The 24,248-nt window shown below is 42.0% G+C and overlaps 1 protein-coding gene across 1 annotated transcript in view; it reads left to right on the forward strand.

Annotated features, from left to right (window-relative positions):
• Positions 1–15,478: 15,478 nt before the first annotated feature.
• GRIK2 (glutamate ionotropic receptor kainate type subunit 2) overlaps positions 15,479–24,248 on the forward strand; it is a 652,272-nt gene continuing 643,502 nt past the window's right edge. The window contains exon 1 of the mRNA XM_047859025.1: positions 15,479–15,593. Within this exon, the coding sequence (XP_047714981.1) occupies positions 15,479–15,593 (115 nt within the window). The remainder of the gene's footprint in view (positions 15,594–24,248) is intronic.

Genomic DNA, 24,248 nt, shown 5'->3' on the forward strand with positions numbered 1-24,248 from the left:
TGATGCATTGCTATTGTTCATCTCTTTGCACTCAGATTTAACATATGTTTACAAAGGGACACTGATCCGGCAACAGATTAAAACAGTTATATATTAAAAGTTTGTCAGGACAATAGACTGCAAAATAAAAGTTTATTTTTCGATTCTCACACTTTCCTTTAGGATACAGAATATGGGCCTGCATTTCGATTCTAGCTTCCTCTCCTTTTATTTCCTTTTCATTTTAAACTTATTGCTTTTGCCATTAATTTACAGAATTAAAAACCATAACTGAATTCTATTACCTCTATTGTGTGCTCTCCAACAGTGCACATGCAAACAAGGTCATGACAGCCGTGCTCCAACAGTCCACGTGATCCTTTGGTAGGAAGGAATGTAAAAGGTAGGTGGTCAGCAGTGTCCATATTCCTAATAAATGTCAGCTCTTGAAGCTTTAAGAAATTTGAAATCCTGCAATAATAAATTTGAAAACTTTGCTAATTAGAACCACTGCTTTAAAGTAAAGGAGGAAAAATCTATTGGCACCCTGGTCAGTTTCTAAAGGTCCTCCATACCAGCTTTCTATAACACTGATGACTTCTCTAGGCAGAGCCCATTAAGGAAACAGCCCTAATTCTGTTTCCAACAACTTATTTTATGATGAAGTGAATCAATCAGAATGTTTCAGTGCTGAATTGAAAAAACAAAACAAAACAAAACTATAAAGCCCTATTTGACATTCTGAACCAGTTTACAAAGTTTGCTTGAATCCTGTGATGTATACAAGTTAACTCTATCTTCTCATTGATTAAAACAACCCATGAACACAATGTTCTTAGGAATAATCTCCATTTCCCATTTTGGAAGGCACTAAACATTTACATTTACATAGTCAGACAGTGAGAATATAGCTAGTAGGTATAGATTCTACCATAGAAGGAATAACTAGGAAGATATTATCATTATGGATGTACGGTCATTACTAGAAGTTTTTGTCTTTAGTTTTACTTATTACAAGAAATGAGCCCTTGGTGAAAAATATCCTTTAGGTTCTATTGAGAACACTCTTAAGGGATATGATCAAGTTCTGGGGTTTTCCTTGGACTCTGATAAAGTCTGAGAGGAAGAGCCTTCAGCTTGCTTTTAAGCTGGTTTCCCCACTGAGAGGCAGCTGTTTCCGATTTCTGGCCCCAGACAAAGGCTTTTCTCAAGGGTTTGCTGAGGAAGCAAATCTGCTCAATCCTAGTTGCTCCATATTCTTCAGTCCTGTGCATTCCCAGCCTGATCTGTAGGGCTTTATCCCTCACAGTTTACAGCAACATCTGAAACCTTTTGGGATAATAGGCAGAGAGCTGGGACAGATACTATTGTATTCTACCTGCCTCCTCTGATGTACTTGCAAGAACAATAAACTACAAAGGTTGGAATCCTACTTTTGCATTTGCTAGCTGTGTGCCCATAGGCAAGTTACATGACCTATCTCTGTATTAGACTTATCATCCTTAAAATAGGAATTATGCATTTGATAAGACCTTCCCCGATCCACACCTTCATAGGAAGAAGTAAAAAAGAGGATCCCAGGAAAATCCCACTCATCTACCCCACAAATAACACAGCCACAGCACCGCAATATTCCTTGGAGACCATTAGGCTTAACCCCAACTTGCCTTTCACCTCTATTTATATCAGCTCTTACAAAAAGCCTTGAGCTTGGAGGTCATCCTGTATCATTTCTCATCTCCAAATTGCTATGTACATTCCCAAATAAAAACCCTTCCACTGTACCCCTGTGAACTTTTAGTTTGTTAACAGCTTCTTCTCTGAATTTTTCCTTTAGAGAATTGCAGACCTCTCATGTGATGGCTATTTCTCTCCTTCACCATAACTGCCACTGGACCTGGAGATGGAGTAGGTATTCTTGCTGCTTCCAGATATCAATATTCACTTTTCCTTCCTAAAACCCTTGAACTTTAAAGTTTATGCCAACAGACTTTACCACTTGTTAACCTTTCTTTCTCTTCCTGTGTCACCACTCCCAGCCCATTCCTTGAAGACTCTCATTGTCACTCTCATCAGAACTATTCCTGTGAGCATTACTGATGATTTCAATATCCAAATCAATGATACTTCAAATACCGTGCCCTTTCTCCCTTGACCTTCACTCCTCTAACCATCTTGTCCTCTACCTACCTCCATCACTTACTCCCAGACTTCCTCCAGCATTGTTCTACCAAAACTTCTCGTAATGGCAGAAATATTCTGTATCTGCACTGCCCAATATGGTAGCCATCAGACACATGTAGTTATTGACCATTAGAAAAGTGACTGATGTGACTGAGAAACTGGATTTTAGTTTTTTTCATATAACAGAACATTTAATTAAATCAGTTTCACATCAACACACTCTTCATTTAATAATGATATTGGCCATTTCCATTGGATGGCGAGAGGCTCTTCTGTTAAAGGCTTCCATGATTTCCACTGTATCATTTTCTTGCCCGATTTAGTTCATTTTCAGCCAGAAGACTCACCTCTTCTAGTTGGCCACCCTGAAGTTAGTCTTTTAAAATTTCTTAACATCCGGTTCTGCTTTAACCATACCCAGCTTTTTATTTGTAATCTATACTGTATACTTTCTATATGCTGCATTTTTAGGAATTTGCTCAAGATCATCAAGAATCTTTGTGTACAATATTCTAAGCCTCTCGTGTGGACTCTCACATATAGCCAATCACACAAGGCCAGTGGTCTTCTTCAGCAAACCCACCATGACAGCTAATTTTAATTAATTAAAATTAAAATTTAAACAGACACATGTGGCTAGTGGCTATCTTTAACAATGAGGTCATAGGCTTTATCATTGTCCAAAGCTACATCTTCTCTATAATTTTAAATTCAAGTATCACTAACTCTTAAACCCTCACATGATACCTTTCAACTCATTCACTCTCTTCATTACCCCAGCTACATCAAAACTTGTACCAAAGAGTGACCCCACTAATTCTATCAGCTTTTTTTGATCCCTTCTTGCTTCTTTGTATCCTCACTTTATTCTTGCTTTTCATGGTTTATCAACATAAGAACAACCTTGCATACACATTTAACTCCATCATTTCCCTATCTCTTCATCACACTAGCCTGGCAAAACCTTAACCCTTCTTGAATGCAACTCTTTACCTACTCCAAACCTGCTCTTGTACACTAAAGATGGCTAAAGAAATGTACATGAGGGGTGCCCAGGTGGCTAAGTCAGAAAAGCATGTGACTCTTGCTCTCAGGGTGATGAGTTTGAGCCCCATATTGGGTATAGAGATTACTTAAATAAAAATAAAACTTAAAAAAAAAAAGGAAGAGTACATGATCATGCTCACTAGATTCTTGATCATTAATTTCAAGTGGCTCTGGTGTAGGCCAAGCATCCAACTAGATTTCATTATCATTTCACTCTTCCATTCTTCTAAAAATCTCACACTTTCTTGTGGTGCCTGGGTGGCTCCATCTGTTAAACATCTGACTCTTGGGCTCAGGTCATGATCTCAAGGTTTGTGTATTCGAACCCCACATTGGACTCTGTGCTGTCAGTGCATAGCCCACTTGGGATGCTCTATTTCTCCTCTCTCTGGTCTTCCCTCACTTTACTCTCTCTCTCTCTCTCTTTCTCAAAATAAATTTAAAAAAACTTGAAAAAAATTCACACTTTCTCTATTCTCCCTAAACATCTAATATGTTCTCTCCTTTCCAAGACCCTCAGGTTATGTTTTTTATTATTATTTCATAAAGAAAATGCAAAGAATAACAAGAGGACCTCACATCCTTTCCACTTCCAATTTTCTCCTTCCTTTCCCTTGTCTTCCTGAAAAATTCAGTATGTAAGCTACTGGAAGGGCAAACAGGCACCATTCTGAGACTTAGGATGGTAGGAGCCAGAGATTAGTAAGGAAGGTATCTATGGAGCAAGGCAGCCCATTCTGGGGCTTTGGAACTCACATACACATAGGAAAAGCAGCCCCTCAACACCACTTACACCACCAATTTACCTATTACCAATTCCTCCTATTACTTGAATTAATGGACCCCTCTATTCAAGGCTAACCCCTGTGTTTGTCTACTTGATTGCATCCTCTCATGACTAGTTAAGGGCAACCATTCATCTCTTCTCCAACAGCAGTTGATTTACTCCCATCATAATACTAACGTTCTATACCATCTTCTTGTTTAAAAATAAGAGACAAAACAGATGAACATAAGGGAAGGGAAACAAAAATAATATAAAAACAGGGAGGGGGAAAAAACAGAAGAGACTCATAAATATGGAGAACAAACTGAGGGTTATGGGAGGGGTTGTGGGAGGGGGGATGGGCTAAATGGGTAAGGGGCACTAAGGAAACTACTCCTGAAATCATTGTTGCACTATATGCTAACCAATTTGGATGTAAATTTAAAAAAATGAAAATTATAAAAAAGTGGAATCCCTTAGCTCCACCTTGTCCTTTAGATACTGCCCTGTTCCTCTTCTCTACTTACAAACAAAATTCCTTGGGGGAAAAACAGTTTTATTCTCCATCTTCAATTCCTTTCCTCCTATTCTCTCCTGAACTTATTTCAAGCATGCTTTAATCTCTACCACTAGTCCAAGCACACTCTCATCAAGCTCACTAGTAGCTTCCACTAGTGGCCATTCAGTCAAGTGGCAAATTCTTCCTGCTCACTCATCTCATCTATCAGCAGCATTTAGCATAGCTGAGCAGTCACTCACTCCGGAGATTACTTTATTCACTTGATTTCTGGGAAAAATCTTGGTTCTCCTCTAGCTCAGTGTCTGCTACTTCTCTGTCTCCTTTGCTGTTTCTTTGTCATCTCCTCAATGCCTATACTGTGGAATGTCTCAGTGCTCAATCTTGAAAACTCTTCGTTTCCCTGTCTATATTTATCCCCTAGATGATCTCTTTTGTCTCATAACTCTATGACCTGATGACTCCCGATGTATACCTCTCCTCTGAACTCCACATTTATTGTATACAACTGCCCATTTGGCCTATCTAGATGTCTAATGCATGTCAGAAATCCACCATGTCCAAATTCTCCTTCATTAATTCATCCTATATCCTCCAAACTTCTTCTTTTATAGTGTTTCTCATCTCAATAAATAGTGTCTCCATTCTGCAGTTATTCAGGCCCCAAATCTTAGAGTCATTCCTCATTTTATATATCACCAAATTCTCTCAGCTTTACTTAAAAATATATCAGTAATCTTTTTTTTTTTTTAACCATCCTCATGCTACTGCCTTACTACTATCCATAGCTGGCTCTTCTCTGGATTGTTTCAGTAGCCTCATAACTAGTTGTCCTGCCTAAATTCTGCCCTTTTTAAGTCTAGCCAATCTTAATAGAACAGCCAAAGATATCCTTTTACATTTATGCCAGATAATATATCTCCTCTGGTCAAACCCCTCCCAAGGCTTCTGTGTTGTTTTTAGAGAAAAATCCAAAATCCTCTAAGACCTGATCCTCTGTTCCTCTCTTACTGGATTTTCTATCAATCTCCCATCTCATCTCTGGGAATTGGCTTCATTGATCTTCCTTAGGGGTTTTACATTTGTTCCAACCATAGGACCTTGACACTTGATATTTCCTCTTCTTCCAACTAGGTACATGGATCTCTCTATTACTTCCTCCAGAATTCTACTCTAATGTCAACTAATCATGGAGACATTCCCTGACCACCCTATGTAACATAACACCTTCCCTCATCTCTGTCTCCCCAACATGTCCTATTCTGCTCACTTGGCTTTTTCTCTTTAACACTCCTATATGACATGTTATACATTTGCTTGTGTATTTGTTTGTTGTCTATCTTCCTGCCATTAGACTGCCTTCAGTGAAGGCAGGGGTTTTGTTTATTTACTGCCGTTTCGCTAGCACTAGAGCAGTGCCTGACAGATAGTATGTACTCAGTAAATATATTGAGAGGTTTCAGAAAGGAATAATAGATCCCATCCTTCAAGGTCAGATATTAATTATTCTGAGATAAAAATCCATTAATTCATTATGAGTTACTAATACCTCAGTGTAATGTATGTCCAATTACAGCTAAGAAGACTTGAGGGAATGGGGACAGGTGGGACTCAGGATGCCTAGTGTCCAGGAATTGTCCTTAACTCACTCCAACTCTAAGGTTTTTGTTGTTGCTGTTGTTGCTGTTTAGATGAATTTCATCAGCTGTAAAATGATGTTGTTGGACTAGACTGGAGGCTTTTAGCCTGGGATGTAGGGAGAGGATTAGCCCACAATGAGCTTTCAGGGGATATGTGTATCTTCTATTATTGTATGAAAAATTTCAAGGCCAAGTAAACACATACACATTTATTTTTCCAGATGAGAGAAAGTTCTGTGACCCTGAACTAGAGTAGAAGTTCTTGAAGTCTCTTTTAGTCTTAACTTCATATGATTCTAAGTTTTGAAAGTGGATGACAGGAGACAGCCTGATGCTGCCCTACGCAGATAGAAGACAGTGTCTGTTCTGCCACATCCTGAGCAAGCAAGTCACTCCTCTTCTCTCACCTTGTCTTGTGTGTCTTGTAAAATGAAGGCTTCGGACTAAATGATCCAAAGTAATACTTTCCGGTTCTAATTCAGTACAAACAAGGCAGACCGAAGGGCGCCTGGGTGGCTCAGTAGGTTAAGTGTCTGACTTCAGCTCAGGTCATGGTCTCCTGGTTTGTGAGTTCAGTGTGTCTCCCCCTCTCTCTGCCCCTCCCCTGCTCTCTCTCTCTCTCTAAAATAAACATTAAAAAAAAAAAAACCAAAACTAAACTAAAAACAAGATAAACAAGGAAGACCAAAACATACAAGCAAACAAAACCTGCAGTCAGGTTGGCAATTCAGATTGGTCTGTTCTGGGTCCTCAGGAGTCAGAATTGTAGACCTGCTAATGTTCTAAGAGTACTTTGAGAGCTAAGAAAGGGAAGATAGAGGGGTGGTTCCTGCATAAGACTCTAGCTAAGGAACTCAGACCTCCTCAGAGACAGAAGATTAATTCTTAAGAATGACTGGGAATCGAGAAGAAAAAGCTTTACCACTGACCCTAAAGAAACTTGGGATCCTTGCTCCCTTAAAGTATGACCTCATAAACCCTGAAATAAATTCTGGAACATACCTCTTTATGGTGTGGAAGAATTTTACCTTGAAGGGTTAAATGGGTGTGTGTAGTCTAATGCTCCCTTGTTGTTCTACTTTTCTCATTAGAATTCAGATACCATTTTGTTATTGAGGAAATGAATTTGTCACAACATGCATAATTTTGATTTGTTTCATTCTCCTAGCTCTCCCCCTGCCCCTCCAAGCCCTTGCTAGTGTCTGTTACTTCTTCCTTTATAAATGTGTCCTGGTTGCTCTGGAAAAGAGATTTATTACTAGGTTCTAAGAATACACAGAGCACTTAGAGAAAGTTGTTTGGAGCTTCCCCTTTCCCAGATAAAAGGTGGTAGGGGGACAACAGTGTGGTATGTGTAAGGTTGATCCAGTGATCTCATTTTTTCATGCGGCACTCACTGTATGCCAAACCCTATGCTGAACACTTAAAGTCAGATGAGACACACTCCCTGTTCTACTCTCTCAGAGCTACAACAAAACAGAGCAGGTTGCCTTCACCCAGGGATTTGCACTGGAATCTATTCTGTGTGCAGCTTTTTGCTCCTCCCTCCTGGAAGTGGCAAGGCTGAATTGTATGATGACAAGGACAGTGTCTTTGGCCAGTAGACAAGTTGTCACCATTCCTCCGGTGGGGGAATGGGACTGAATAGGGTATTTTTTTCCGGGCCTGGCCCAAACTGGGCTCTGCCTCGAGGGTCCATTAGGCTGCAGGTCACAGCAGCTGGAGCCCAGGCGCCCAGAGCCAGTCACGCGTCTGTGCTGCCCGCTCCACGAGGCACAATGGAGTCATTGACTATTTATTTACTCCGTACAACAAGGCTGCTGTTGACTTAATTACGGGAGCCTCCCTGCCACCCCCTGGATCTTTAAATGACTAACAGACTCTCCATTGCCACTAACTAATCTCTCCTTAACCTCTGTAAGTCCTGAGTCTCCCCAACAGGGCGGGCACAGTAGGCATGTAGGAGGTAAGGAGACTCCGAGGTGGTGTCCAAGAAGCTAGAGACTGGTGGTTTTGAGCAAGAGCCAGGTAGGGTTGGGCAGGACTATTTCTGTGTGTTGCAGGACTAGGCTGAATCAGGCGCTAGCCCCAGGGCGTGGAGGGTGGCGAAGCCGAGCGAGGGCTTAATTTTAGGGGGGGGGAGGGGAGAAGAGGGGGAGAGGGCAGGGCTGCAGGGAAGGAAGCAACCTAAGGACAAACGCTCGCTCGTCTCCAGTCAAGACAATTAGTCCCTGGGTACGCAGAGCCTCTCTACTTGTGGGCCTTCGAAATTACAGATCTGAGTGCCGCTGGGGATCAGGACTGCTGAAGGATCCCGCAGACCCACGGGATCTCACCTGGCCCCTCCTCATACAACCCGTTTGAAAATTGTCTCCGGGCTCAGCGCATGGCCTGTTCGGCTCAGCCTCAGTTAAACCTCGCGAATCGCTGCTCGCCAACTTCCTCTGGGGGCAACTTGCTAAGTCTCTGCTCTAGTTAATATTGTAGGACCGAGGATAAAATAGCATTGGTATTGAATAGATGTTGACTTATCCGACCCAGAGGAGCAGAAATCAGAGATTGTTTGCAGAAGCTAATCGTTTTTGCTGAGAAGCAGGGGAAGCCTGTAGTGCTCATGGCCGGAGGCTCCTCCCTGAAGTCGAGCTTCGCGAAGACTGTAGGTCTTAGGTGCCCCTCCCCACCTCGGGCCCGATAAAAAGTCCCCCAGGGAATTTAGACTGGCGGCTGCCTAGCCGGGACTTCTCCCCAGGCTCCTTTCTACAACCGTAGAGCCTGAGACCTCAGGTTCGGCTCCCACCAGATCTAAAATCCAACTTCTTTCTGCGATTTGCTTGGGTTGATAGTTCAAGGACCTCGGAGGCCGGGGGCGGGCACGGGGGCCAAGAAGACGTCTGCCATTAAGCCTTCAGACAGACACAGAGACTTCTCGCCGACGCCCGGGGGGAGTCTCTTTCTACTTTCAGCAACGGAGGCGAGGAGAGGTGCGCGGATTCCAGGCATCTAAAGGGGTACGGGCAGCGCGACGAGAGAGCATTGGTAGCGTGTGCACAGGAGGTGCAAGTGGGAGTAAGGAGCAGGTCAAACAAAATCTTTACCGCAAATCTCAAAGGGAAATGGCAGTAGTTGGAGTAAAAGGGCCACTTTGGAGACTACGGGCTGCTCCTCAAATCCTGGCAGCAAATAAGTTTCGTTGCTATGGTTTCGAAGAGGTATAAAAGCCACCACCCAGAACCGAACGTGCTCGGGCTCCTTACATGTGTTGTCACAACCCGGGGCCAGGCAAATTCCTTGGGGGTTTCATCACTCCCTGACCGAACATCTCAGTCCCGGTCCCCCCCATCCCAGAGCAGGCGGGGGTGTGCGCAGGAGATGAAGTCTCGGCCAGCGGACTTATAACGTCCGAGCCTGGTGGTGCCCAGAATTCTCGCACTTTCGCTCCTGAGGTCCAGGGGGGAGCGCTGCGCCCTGGTGGCCGTAGCCGCCGAGAGTGTGCAGGGGCCGCAGGGAAACGAGTGCGGCGCCTTTAAAGCAAGAGGCGAGGAACCCCCGCCAGGAGGCGTGTCTGTCTCCGCCGCTCCCGCTGCCGCCGCCGCCGCCGCCGCCGCCGCCGCCGCTGCTCCACGGTCTTCGTCTCCGCCGCCGCCGTCACTCGCGCTCGGCGCCCGCGGCTGCGCTCCTCTGTCCGGGAGCAGCAGACTTCCCGCCCGACCTCCTCTGGCTGCTCCTCCCCGAGGACCACCCCTCCCCCTCCCTGCCTACCTCACCCGCAGCGAGAGGTAAGGACTCCCCCCGGTGGGCTCCGCTCGGGGCTGCCTCCCGAGGTGTACGTTCCCACAGGAGGGACCGAGGGTGGGCGAGGGGCTTTTAACGCCTGGAGAGGAAGAAGGCGAACAGCCGCGCGGCGGAGCCCGGTGCGCTCACGGTACCCGCTGGACCGATTCGCTGCGAGTGGCTTTGTCCCGCTCGCCTCAGCCAATTCCCGTCAAGGATGCAACTGGCTCGGTTGGCTGCGGGCGCTCGCGTTCTCCACATAAAATAATTTAATAAGTGGACGTGTCAGGAAGTGGCCTCAGCTACCGGGACTCACGAGAGGCGAAGAGAGACAGATGGCAAGAACCCGTGTGTCTGCCTGCGGGTCTGACGAACTCCCAAGCCTTCATTCCATCCGCCCATTTTCCCATTAACCCTGCTCCTTAGTTCTGTGCTCAAGTACAGACATTCATTTTAACCAGTGCCAGTACCCGGAGCGCCTGAAAAAAACCCAAACAAACAAAACCCCCAAAACTCGGAGGACGTCCCATTAGGGTAAGGGGAGTCACCGGGGTGGATCGTAAACGGCAAAAACTTTTAATGACTCTCATTCCCTGATATTTTTACCTTCAAGGAGTTCTTTACTCAACACCACGAGCTAACTGAGACCCCCTAGCTAATGATTTCCAATTAAGGGAATAGGGGACATTAGAAAACTTACTACTGTCCTTTTGGTAACACACAGACTACCTTCTAGCACTTCTTCATCTTCATACTGTAAGTATTCTGTCATCAGAAATGCCCTTATGGATTAATTATTACACAAGAGATGATTGATTCATTCCAATCGTAACTAGCCTGTAGTTTAGTTGCTGGAAGGTAGGTAATAATATTTCAATTTTTGATTTGCCTAACTTTTATAGAAACCATTACTGTAACCATCACCGCAGCTTTCAGTGGCCTTAGGAACTTATTAAACAACCAACCGACCAAACAAACAAACAATATGAAACCCAGGGAAGGAAAGTGATTGAAAAATAAGTGATGCCTGGAAGTCTTCCCTGTTAGTTTTCTTCTGTTAAAACCCATTGAAGATTGCACAGACTAAAATCTTAAAAAAAGAAAAAAAAAGCTTCCAGGAAATGTAAAGCTATTCCAATTCAATTTCTTAATTAAGATACACTTCTTTTTGGCATCTAAAAATTAATTAAAACTCTAAATGTCATTAATCATCAATGCAGCAGAATGTTGGTGGAACAGCTGATATGTGTTCAGAATCACAAGGGATTGCATACCATAGCATTCGTAGTTAGGAAGAGTGAAGTGTAAGTATGCAACAGTGTGGTTTTAAGTGGTATCAGCTCTGACTTTATTCTCTGGCACCTCTAATGCCACGGATGAACAGCCTGTTTATTTTAGCTTAGTTTCCATACAACAGGCCATATGCATGGAAGAACAGGTCAGGTGTTACTGTGAGATGAGGTGTCTCAAATGTCACGTAACAGCAGGACTTTGGTGACAAGTCAAGTGGAATCTTTAGAAAGAATTCCGTGTGAAACAATTTGAATATAGGTATGGCATGGAAGAACCTTTGCAACACCTTTGAAATTCAGGTTGTCCTGGGATATGTATTTGCTGTCTCTTGCAAAAGGTATAGGCATTGTCTTAAATGTTAGGCTGTAAGGATTGTTACACATTTGTACATGCCCCAGCAGGTGGCAGCTAACTAGAATAAGATTCATTTTCACTGGGAGAATAGAGAACTAAAATTGCTTCTCAAGTAATAGTGCCCAAGAATAAGAGGTCATTAGTGTCAGTAAATATAAAAACACAGTGAAAGATGAAGCTAATGGCATTTTGTTGTTGGAACAAGCTTTGCATGAACATGATATGCATTTTGTTCTTTGTTAATTTATCATAGGCTTGATATCTCTTCATGTCAGGACCTTCTCTCTCTCTCTCTCTCTCTCTCTCTCTCTCTGTGTGTGTGTGTGTGTGTGTGTGTGTGTGTGTGTGTTGAGGCTTACTTTTAGATACAGGTCTCCTCTGTGTGTGCATATATGTATGTACTTGCAGTTTGTCATCTCTGCTTTGACCTTGGAACCTACAGAGCTTTGGCTTCTAGAAATAAAGGTTGCCATATGGTTAAAATAGACAAAAGCAAATGTAACTATGGGATAAGGTGTGTAAATCTCACTGTTACTAAATATATGATTCCCTGCCACCAAATAGTGCTTTTTGTTCCTTGAAAAAGGAACAAATTACAAAACTGACACGATTTTTAAAAGAGTTCAGTTTGGTCAGTGAACACTATACAATAACTTTATCAATCATATAGTCTCAGAACTATGATGTCTAGTATCAGTATTGGGGAGAAACTTGTAATAACTTCAAGATTGCCCTACTGTAGGGCATCTTCCACACCATCAGGTCATTCTTTTCTAGTACTCGGAGCAGGGGGGGTTGGTAATTTTAGGATTTTTGTTGGTTTTGTTTTAGGTTTTTTTTTTTTTTTTTTAAGGGTTGTTTGTGTTTTTGTCCTGGGAGTGAGTGAAGTTTAATTAGAAAGAACAATAATTAGTCTGATTACTCTTGTAACAGATGAAAACCTGAAGGTGAAGAATTCTAAAGCAATAACTAATTGTACATTTTAGAAATGTCTTTAGCCGCTGAACATTGATAGCAATAGCATTGATGTTATTCAGTATTCTGAATTCTTAGTGGTATTTCAGGCATTTTTTAAAAATGAAGAACAGTAGTTTAGTGCTCATGAGGGGATTCACAGTTAATGTAAATGGATTTTGTAGTAGTATGCCCTGGAAAGGGATGACTATTAGCACATCCTGGGTATGCCAGGCAATCCCAGTAAGTCACACTGAAATATACAACACAGCACAGTTGACAAAATAATCCTCTTGACAATGTGAACAATGCAATAATTCAAATTCCCAGACTCTGTGTGGTAGAATTATGCTCATTGTCACTTCAAATGGCACATTACCCATTCAATGCACTACTTTCAATGTACTACTCCAGAAAAAATCAATGCCTGGAGCGCTGTCCGTGGTCCTGAAGAAAGGTCGTCTCCTATCTTGCAGAAGTTCAGTTAGACAGGTGGAGTTGCTCTCTGTGATGTGGAAGTCTTTCAGATTAGTTGATGGATGTAAATGAACCTAATTTAGCATATGTGCAAAATTGGTTCTTTGGGGACCAATTAATAGTAAGAAAAATTTATGATGGACTTTTTACTGTTTAATATACTGGGTAAGAACTTCATGAATCTTGAAGCTTGATCTTTCGCTTTTCCAACTAGACATCCAATAAATAATCCCACATAAGCTAAATAGTTTACAATGCTAGATTTAAGTAGAAAAGTTACAACTTTAATGTCAAATGCCATTACATTAACAGAATATGTGAACAAAGAGTTATGGTACATTTTGTTTTCTCAGGTTTCATTACATACTAGCTATACCGCAAAACTGCAGTATTTTGATTAGTCACAACAGAGCATGTTATTTTCAGGTATTGTATATCAATCATATTGACAGATGAAAAAACTAAGAATATTTATTTTTGCCCTGGCTGTCATTATTGTATCTGCTAGGATCAAAAAAGAGGGAGAACAAATAGAATAGAAACTAAATGAAACAACAAATACAGACGTGTTGGAGTATACATGTCTTACAAGAGATATTTTATACATGGACTGAAGGAGTCGCTAGATACCCTTGGTTTTTGCACAAGGTGTTCTTTTTAAAGTGCTCAAATAGTCAAATTATTTGATTGAATTGCCTGCTACACTGCAGAACTAGTCTTTCATGATACTTATTTTTGACACTGCAGTTATGCCTCCATCTTTAAAGAAAAGTCAGTGCCCACTTAATGCTTTTGCAAAATGTAGCTCTATTTTAAGTCAGCATTTTATAATATCTTAAGAAAAAATAGAATGAAAAAAATCACTGTGATGGAATGAAAACATTACATCATTTTCTTGCTTTCTGGAAGAAATAGTACTCATATCACTCCCTCTTAAAAAAATAGATATTCTTCAAATAAGGTATAATCTTATAATTTTTTCATAAGGTTTAACCTATGCCCTGTTAGTTGGTTGTGAAAAAACAATTATTTTAAAATACAGGTCCAGCACTTTGCCTTTTGTGCTACTTGACCACTTAAAAATATTAATATATAATAATATATTTATTACTAACCATCTGGGTTTCACTTGCTAATGTAAAATATTAGGATTGGCTGGTTTTATTTCTATGTCTGGAGTACAGCATATTACCTATTTCAGCAGTAAAATGTATTTTCATGTTAAAAGAATATGTATTTCTGTACTTAAAAAAAATAAATTTCAAAGCCAAGACAGTCACTGCCTAAAGACTCTAAGTAGAACACTAGACAATAAGGCATTTTTAGACTAATTGATACTCAATGTTGCCCAAACTGTGATCCCATATTCTGCCTCTGAAAGAAAAACATATTCAAAAACCTAAAATGAGAAGAAATTCGAGTGTAGGTTATTGAAGCCTTAAGAGTTATACCAACTTAAATATCATTGTCTTTGTATACATGCACAATTATTTTAGATGAGCTAAGAATATGGGTGGGAAAATAGGAATCCTTCATTTTAATTCAACACTTTTCCTTCTAAAAGACCACTTGAAGTCTGTTTTTTATTCCTGAGTAGTAATCAAGGAATGTCCACTCAAGTTTTTAAAGACTATCTTAACTTCTGCAATTGCACTCCAATCTGTATTCACTCCTGGGGGAAAAAAAAAATTAAGAATATAAACAAGACCTTGTTTCAACCTAAACACAGGTTACATTTGCAGTAAATTCTTCTGCTTAGACCACTTCCTTTTTTTTTTTTTACAACTCCTAGGCAAAGTGACTTTGATTTAGCTTGTCATTTATTAAAATTCATCAGTTGATTGTACGAAGTCTGCTTGCATACACCACTCTCTTAGCAAAGACTCTTATGGAAAATAAAAGCACTTTCCCCATGTAAATAAATCCAACTTCTTTCTTGAAACTCAAAGCGGGCGATGAGATCGGTTGCATAAGAGATATTGGGAAGCTCACTGGCAGGGAGCCTTAAGAGGCAAGCAGCTATCTCAATTTTTCTCACTTAATCTTGGCTTCACGTCAGAAGCTGTGCAGCAGTGCAGTAGAATAGGGCCTGGCAAAACCTTTGCGAGCAAAGCGCCTTTTGTGCTGGGACTGTGGCTCGCCACCGACGCTCGGCGGTTTCCAAGGCTGGATTTCCCATTGATTTCCTCCTCCTTTGCTTCCCCAGGCTCGCGCGGCCGGACATTGTGGGTGTGCGTGCTGGATTTCTCCCGGATGCTCCCCGACTAACATGGATGTCCCACCATCCCTTGCAGTGGAAGGTTGCTCCTTGGCGCAGTGAGTGAAGAACATGCAGCGATTGCTAATGGGTTTGGGAAGCGGAGACTCCTTCCTCTCTGTGACCATGCCGTGATCGTGTCTGCGGCCACCACTCGACGCATCCTCATTCCTACCCGAACCGGGAGCCTAACGCTAGATCGGGGAAGTGGGAGCCGCGCGTGTGGACACAGAAACACCATGAAGATTATTTCCCCGATTCTAAGTAATCCAGTCTTCAGGCGCACCATTAAACTCCTGCTCTGCTTACTGTGGATTGGATATTCCCAAGGAACCACACATGTATTAAGATTTGGTAAGATCCCCCATTCCTCTCCATTGCCTGGTCTCCGGCTCCGAGGCAGCCGGATGTAAACAGGCGGGTTCCCTCTTACAGGCGGGTGGGCTCAACGTATTCCGACCTGTTCGCTGCTCCATAGCCTCCCGGGGTTTTAAAGAACCGCTTGTGCTTTCCGTTTCGTTTCCTTTTTTCCTTCTTTTATTAAAAAAAAAAAAAAAATAGCCACGGGAGGATGAAGTGAGAGCCAGTGTGTGGTAGTGGTCGCTGCATTACCTCCACCCCGTAGCCTGAGATGGTAGTGACGCTGGGGGCACAGCCGGCGGTCGCGCCCGCCTGTCTCCGCGGGAGTCTTCCGGGGCTTGGCGGACTGACCGTTCGCGCTGGGGCTGCACGCCTCTCAGCTTGCGGGGCAGACGAGTCAGTACCTGGTAACTCTTTGGCAAGTTGGCGTCTGTCCGCTTCGGTCGGGGACCCGGACAGGTCCGCGAGTGGAAGGAGCTCACCCTTTTGATTTCTTTTGTCATCAGAGAGCCTTTTAGGCTAATTTCACCGCTCTCCAGTCCTTGGTTGCCTTTTCTGGGGAAACGGCGCTTGTAAAAATGTTGTTGTAAGGTAGTAGGCTCTGTTTAGCAAGAGGAGGCTGCTGCTTAGCCGAAGTAAAATAGCATCCTAAGAAAGGGTTCTGTTTGTTTTTAACTTGTGAGCCCTCCTCTCCCAGCTTTCTTAGAGTCCTGATCTAATGAATGATTAACAGTGGTGATTGGGGCGGAGAGTAGTTGTGTGCGGGAGTCTGAGTGTGCGTCTTTATTTCATCGTGGCATGATAAAAGAGTCGAGTGGCAGTTATATATTAGGGGAATCTATTGCTTTCCTACGGAATCAGGGTTCTTTTAGAGCTCGAAGGAAAATCTAAACGTGGGATTCCTGTGAAAACGCTGGTCAGGAGATTTGCTTGGAGGAAATGAAGCGTGGGCAACGCTCAGCTGCTGTGAATGTCCAATGGAGTTTTAGGAGGAGCAGGACTAGTCAGGGAAAGTTCCCTTAAGTAGATGGGAGTGAGAGAGGAGAAAACCAACTGAGTAAACGCTCCCACAGCGCGAGCCTCCTTTGACAGTTCAAGTGGATTTAGACCAAAGAGTGCAAGAAACCATATAATCCTGAGTATGTGTCTCTGAGATAAAAGCAGATACATTAAGTCAGTCAAATTTAAATCAGACTGATTGCCTGCATCTCCTATTATGTCAACAGCATCTTCTCTCTTTCCTTTTTCCCATGTGCTTTTTCTATAATGATAAAATCTATCATCTCTCTTGGGCTTTGCATTGCCAGGATAGGAATGCTTTTCACATAATAAAAAAAAGGAATCTTAGTCTCCCCTTCCCTTATCCAACACATAAACACCTGGAGTCCAGAAGGCTGGTAATGACAAAGACAGACAACAGGTTATATCCAAATTCCAACTGTTGCAGTTTTGTTTTGTTTTTTTTGTTTTTTGTTTTTTTGCTTTTTTTTTTTTTTTGCTTCATGCCTTTAGATGGTACTTAAGCACGTTGCTCTTAGCAACAAGAGTCCACAGGAATGCTTGTTTCTTTCGATGAGATTAAACAGGTCTCTGTATCATTGGAAATGTGTGTGTGTGTTCAGCTGTTCTCCTTCAAGCATGGCAAATGCTACGGTATGGTAGTTTTGCCCAATATTTTGAGTAGGACAACCTACTTATTTGGAATACTGAGGTATCTTCTGAAACGTGTTTGTGAACGAGTGTGCCTTAGTGTGTTTGCTTGTGGACTGGGTGGGAAAAAAAAAAAAAAAAAAAGAAGACTTGGAGCCGAAAAACTGCCACCAGTACTCAAAAGATTTAATTATTGCTCCTCTGGTCTTGCAGCACAATATTTGCTGAATCATTAGATTGTTACATTCGCTGATCATTTCATATCTTCATATTAAAAATCTTGGCGACTGTAGCAGAGTGTGTAACAGCTCTCCAAAAGAGCTGACACACACACAAAAATATATTTTCCTAGACCAATGCTTACTAAGAATGTCCTTAAGAAATAGGAGAGTAGGCAAAGACCTTCTCACCAGTGCCTAGATACCCTAAACCAATGGCCCAGTTTCTAGATAACCTGTTATTTTCTCCATTAACTTCAAACATCTTCCACGTGGAGATTGGTTTTCTCTGCTATCCACCTGAGTTATGGGGAAGGACTGTGTATATTGTAATCATTGGACTATTTCCCTGCTTGGGCTATTTGATGCATTGGTGGGAGTTTTATTTTCTCCTGGGGAAAACATGTTTTGAGTGGACTGGATGGCTGGTTGAGTGTGTATAAGCCACTCTTGAGTAAGGTTATTTTCAACTTTGATTCAAAGGGCCAACCAGAGCCTCATCTTTAGCCTTGTGCCTTGTAAGAGTAGGGTTTGGGGTTTCTGGGCAGTGGCCTGCCAGGTGTGGGTGAGAAGCACTGTCTCTGCTGAAGAGGTGGCAACCAGTCCCTTCCCCACCTCCCCAACCAACTGGTTGACTAGGAGCTGCCAACCACCCAGAAACTCTGCCTGGGTGCCATGGCAACTGCTGAATGTGACCAGGAGGCTGCCCCAGCCCCCCTTCCAGTTGGTGGTGGAAAACCACCCTCAAGGGCTCTACGCTGTCCTTACTCCCCCTAACAACCTCCTGCCGCACCACACACACACCCCTGCCCAAGGGCTGTAACTCGACCCTGACCCTGAGCCCTCCTATCAAAGTCTGTGGATTGGGGAGCTGTCAGCACAAGGTGCTGACCTTTGCTGAGTTGCTGAAGGTCTAACGGGTACAAAAAGCGCCCTCTCTCTCTCTCTCTCTCTCTCTCTCTCTCTCTCTCATACACACGTACACACATGCTGGCAAATGCACTCTCGTGAAGCAAGCAACACTTTGGCACAGTGACTCCTCTCTCGTGGCCAAGAAAACTTACGTAGCTATGCCCAGGAGCGCCTCTGTCCGGGGACACCCCTCCCACCCTTACTGGCTCTCACTGAGCTTCACACCCGGGCCTGCTCCTCTTCGCGGGAAGCAAACATCTCCGAGAGAGGGTCTCTGGAGCGCTGACCCTAGGGTGCTTTCCTTCAGCTTTAAGATAGCTCAGGGCAATGAGGGAAAGGACCTATCTATGGTCAGCTAAAAGTTAACTCCAAAGTGGATGGCTGTTTCCTGTCTTTGATCCTGGCAACGCTCACCTAGGGAGACAAAGTCAGGGGACAAAGTAGATACTGGACGGTCAGAGACTGTTTCCCCACTCCAGGTCACATCAGTCATTCTCAGAGCCAGCTTTTCCAGGTGCCTGAGAAGCCTCCAGCCGGGCCTCTCCCCAGGCACAGTAGGTTTCCTCTATGTAAATGAGGCACCTTTGTGTCTCCGCAGCTGCGTGCTCGCTTTGTTTGCAGTTGGTGAGGGCAAAGGCAGGATCTTTCCGTCTTTCCATTTGCGGGGGTGTGGCCCCCAATAGTCTCCCTTCTAAACTACTGCAGCTCTCGGTACGTGAACATTGCTTTTGTTACAGTAGCCTCCCTCTCTTCCTGTTCTGCTCTGACCCCTGCTTCTGGGACAGCATGGGGGTAGAAAGTAGCTCTGTTGGGGCTCGGGACGCTACTGGTACTGGGCTAGCAGTCCCTTTTGTAGTTTGGGAGGCTTTGGCATCTTTGCTAAGTGGTCACTCCTCAAGATACCACTTGTTTCCAATCTTTGAGGTCGAATTATTTTTCAGTGCTTATCTGAATTGGCATTTAGAACTCCAGGCATGTCTTTGCTCGGACATTAACCCAAACTTTCTCCCAGACTCTTGGGCAGCTTCTCCAAGCTAGTCATGTTGGAGGAGCTAAGCATGTGATATAGGCCATTTCTTTCCTTCAGATGTTTCGACCTAGCTTTTCTTTTAAGCATGTCAGTAGAGTGGCTTTCTTTAAAGGCTTCACAGGCAAGGTCTTCCCTCCGATGCGCTCTGACCTCCTTGCTACTGCGCACTAGCCACTGCTCCATGGCGCAGCACGTAGTCACCTCCCAGCACACAGGCAGAAGGTGAGGACTACTAGGTCAGGGACAGCTCAGATAATAAAACCCACAACGTGAGGAGGAGTGGAAAGAGTCCCTATGGAAATCCCCCTATTTGCTGGACATCTCGAGTGCTCCTAGATATAATAATTAGTAGCAGATGTACTACAACATCAAGGGAGTGAGTGAATTGACTGAGCTTAGAAGCTGCCCCTGTCTACAAGTTCTTTGAAAGAGATTTGTCTTCCTTTGGGAGGTGAGATGGGCGGGAGGGAGGAGTGGCCTTACATCTGGAAGCAGGAAAACTGGCTCTTGAGAGGCGGGGATGGGGGAGTAATAGCGGCTACTGTCTGAAATAGATAAAGCCCGAACACCTGCTCAGCTGAGCTCTGGAAAGCAGGGGAGGGAAATCTTTCCAAGAATTGCCAACACAACGGCCACTAAAAAAATCTGTTTTTCACATAAGTTCTCACTTATTCTTAAAGCTTCAAAGACTAACTCTGATGTGATCCATCAACAGAGGCACACTCATTTCAGGAAACGACTTTGAAAAATGATCTTTTCGTCCTTTAGAAATAGCACCCCTTCTCCACCTAGACACATGGAACTCACATTTTTAGGCTTTGTGAGGTTGTCTTTCAGCAGTGAACAGCAGTTTATATGTCAGTAGACATTTCTTCAGACAGACACTTTCTGCTTTGTAGTTTAATTCAAGTGATTATTGCAGTGTGTTCATTCCCTGAATTCTCAAATGACACTGTTTCAACATTTACTCAGCACAGGAAAGTTAATGTGAATTGCTCCCACACAAAGGAGGAACATACTATAGACCAAACATAAGATGTATCATTGATTATCAGAGCCTTTTCAACCCTATTCACCATTAAATAACGTGTTGCCTATGATAAAGATGGCATAATTTTTTATTATCTTTTAATTGTCAAAATTTCGGATACAGAAAATGCTTTGCCCTTTTGTAGTAGAAATTCAAGTGAGAGGAATTCATTTTCTCTTTCTGTTGTTAAGATTTTACTGTGTTATCGTGGCTCCAATTACATTTGTTCCCTGAAAATTGTTGATGTCCATTTTCAGACATCAGAGTAGAAAGCAGTTGACTGTTTTTCAACTGCACTATACTTAAATCATTAGTCCACTGCATCCATAATACCTGGGGTTTGTGGGAGACCCTAGGTCTTCCCCAGTAGAGTGGTCTGATGTATTGAAATGGAATTGTTGATTGTCTTGTTTGGGTAGTGAAACATTATCTTCTGTGGGCTTTCAATTTATAGTCCAGTTATCAAGGAACTGGAAATGCTTCAAATGAATCTTACCCCCTAAATCTTAGCATGAAAAGGTCAAAAGCCCCTGAAAGAAAAGGAAATAGGTGCACATCATCGTTATTGACTGGTCTAGATTAAACACCAAAGAGGAAGATTTCAATCTGATAACGTCATAGGCCTTCCTGTTTTTCTTTGCTGCTTCTGCTGACAATTTTGTAAGGTAATTAAATTGGCTGATTGAAGTCACGGTGGTCATGGGGCGATAAAGACCATTTGGATTTAATGGAATTTAAAACAACAGAGCACTGAACACAACTCTTACAGAACAAGAATTTTAATGGCCCATTCCGGGTGCTGACTAAATAGAATGCCCTTAACAAGTTTAATCGAAAGGGCAAGGCAGATTAGCACTATATAGTCTTTATGGTTGAAGATTGGGGAATTAAAATTATCCCTTTAAAAGACTCATTAATGCATTATCAAGATTTAATGTAGGTTAAATAAGCTTTCTTTGGATCTTCATCATATATGTGAACCTAGGCTTAGGAGCAAGTTTCAATAAGGAAATATTTTTGAGAGCTGAGCTAATAAGCTGAATTATATGCCTCTTATTTCAAATGCAGAAGACATTTAAAATTCTTTGATAGTATATAGGGTGTTGAGGGTAAGTGTTGATGAATTCTTTCTTTTCTGTAACGGAAAAGAACGAATTTAACCTTTTGTTTAAAGTTTCATCATTGGTAGTTTTTTGTTTTTTATTTTTAAACAAACTTTGTCTATAGTAGAGAAACTACAGAGGTAATAAAGAAATTCTCAATATAGTCATAGGTATTTGATATTTTATGTTGTCTTTTTAATCCTGTCCCCTCCTTTTTTTTTCCTACTGAAAATTCTGCATTCAGGTTACCATACTTTATTCCATTCAGGTCCCTTCTGCCCCAGAAAAAGTGCAGTTCCCTGCTTTACACTGGCAACACTAAAGGACAGCCAGTCCCAGGGTAAAAGTCAAGCCTCAGTCCATTATAAGATTGTTCACCTCTGTAACTGTTTCTTTCCTTGTGGAATTGTCTACTCAAAGCTGTCCATTCCTTTGATTATTCCAGAAAAACCTGAAACCTATGTTTTCATATAAAAATCTGTGAGATTTTCATTGCACACAATTTTAAAAATTGTTTAAAAAATTCTGAGTTGATGAAATCGAAACAGCAAGTAGCCCAGAGGTCACCAGTTTTCACCCTCCAGCCCACCTCACATTCTGCATGTTCTCTAAGGAACACATACTTTATTTAACTCTCCCTTGATCCCCCCACAAGTAATGCTTATTTGTCTCTTGCCTCACACCTTTAGGGCCAAACATTTCATATTGTTGTATTTTCAAGCAACAATTAGCTTATCTGATAAAACCAATGTGAGTGGGAGATTAGAGGAGACCTTTAAAATCTTTCTGCAAGTTTTTTTTATTTTATTTTTCATGTTATTTTTATATTTGGGCTTTTGGCACTCCTCTGCATTTATGGCACCATTCAAATATAGTATTTGATTATAGATTGATTTAAACCATTCACTTTCTTAACCAAAAACTCAACATGCTTCTTTGAATTTAATGGAGAGCCAGGTCACTAGACAGCAGGGGTTATGTGTGAAGATCTGAAAGAGTCTGGGGAGGTTGTGGCTTTCAGATCTTTTCCCCACTGATACATGTAATCCTCTCCATCTTTCCTTTTGGTTACACATCTGCCCTCTTCCGTGGCCTTGTTGTAAGACAAGTATATTCTGGAAGGGAGAGCACATAGTCCCTAGACTGTAAAGTTAGGATGAGTTTATTAGATTGATCGATTCTGTCTGTGACAGAGATACTCAGATACAAAAGAGAATACCCGGTGCCTAAGGGAGTGCAGAGTGATTAGCACTGATGTGAGGGGGAGGCTGAGAAAACCGAAATCAAATGCCATTTGATACACAGTCTTTCCTAGATTCACAGCAGACATCTCAGTGCTTTTTAAATTGATCTTTTTGCTTGTATTTGTCCAAATCTCTGAGCATATGTGATTATTTCAGATGAGATGTCAGTGATATTCTTACATCGACATACCTCTTTCCAATCAAATGGATCTTTAAATGCTTTGCCTTTACCCTTTTACATCAACAAACTACTTTTCTGTCATTGAACTAGAGCAAGTATTTGTAAGATGTTACCTCTAATTCCCATTTCAATCTCCATCTCAGTCTTACTCTGAGTCCTTAACCTATCAGGATGGGAGTATTGCTCAATTAAATGATCAAATAAGCAAAACAAATATTAAAGAAATTTTCTGCTTCAGTAAAGTCATAGGTATTTGATCTATTTTATGTTGTCATTTTAATATTGCCCTTCTTTTTGCCAGCTGATGCGTCTGTATTCAGTTTATCTTAACTTTTAATGGAGGCCACCCTCCTTGCCCAGAACGAATTTAACTTTTTGTTTAAAGTTTAATCATTGGTAGTTTTTTGTTTTTTATTTTTAAACAAACCTTGTCTATAGTAGAGAAACTACAGAGGTAATAAAGAAATTCTCAATATAGTCATAGGATTTGATATTTTATGTTGTCTTTTTAATCCTGTCCCCTCCTTTTTTGGGGGGGATGAAGGAAAACTATAGAATCCCATAATATCTAAACCAAAGGGGGCTTTAGATGTCATCAAGTCTAGTATATAAGCTTAGCGATGAATTGCCAAGAGCAGTTAAATAGCTTGCTCCATAGATAATTAGTGTCATATTTTACACAAAACATGAATATTCTGACTGCCAGTTTAGTGATGTTTTTCAGTGAATTATGATATTTTTTCAGTGTAGCCTCTGATTCTCTGTGCTTTGTATCAACTTTAGGAAGAGCCACTGATTCTGATAGCTCCCCTAGACATTTGCCTACTTTGTTTTCTTCACCTCTTCTTTCATAGCACATTATCTCATAGATTATCCCTTTTCTCTTTTTCTCCTTTTTTGGCTCTCTCAATTCCCCTCTCCTGTGTCTGCCAAGATCCTCTTTCTCCCCATGTCCAATGCTTTAACCACTTTCATTCATATAATAAACAGTAATTGAGTACATATTATGTATCAGGGAACTAGAAATCTAAGACCCAGCTTCTGCCTCAAGGAGTTTGTAGTCCAATTAAAGAAAAAAATATGTATGGAGAGAGAGAGAGAGAGAGAGAGAGAGAGAGAGAGAGAGAGGTGCAGAAAATATATACAATAGTTAGTTAAAGGAGATTATTGTGAGTTTGAATTTTTTATAGAAAATAAGGACTCTGGCTGGGGCCTATAAAAAATTGTGTGATAGGGAAGGTGGGGGTGGGGTGGGGAGATGTGTCATTGGCAAAATACTAA

Source organism: Prionailurus viverrinus, chromosome B2, assembly GCF_022837055.1.
Source record: "Prionailurus viverrinus isolate Anna chromosome B2, UM_Priviv_1.0, whole genome shotgun sequence".
In the NCBI taxonomy this organism is placed as follows: Eukaryota; Metazoa; Chordata; class Mammalia; order Carnivora; family Felidae; genus Prionailurus; species Prionailurus viverrinus.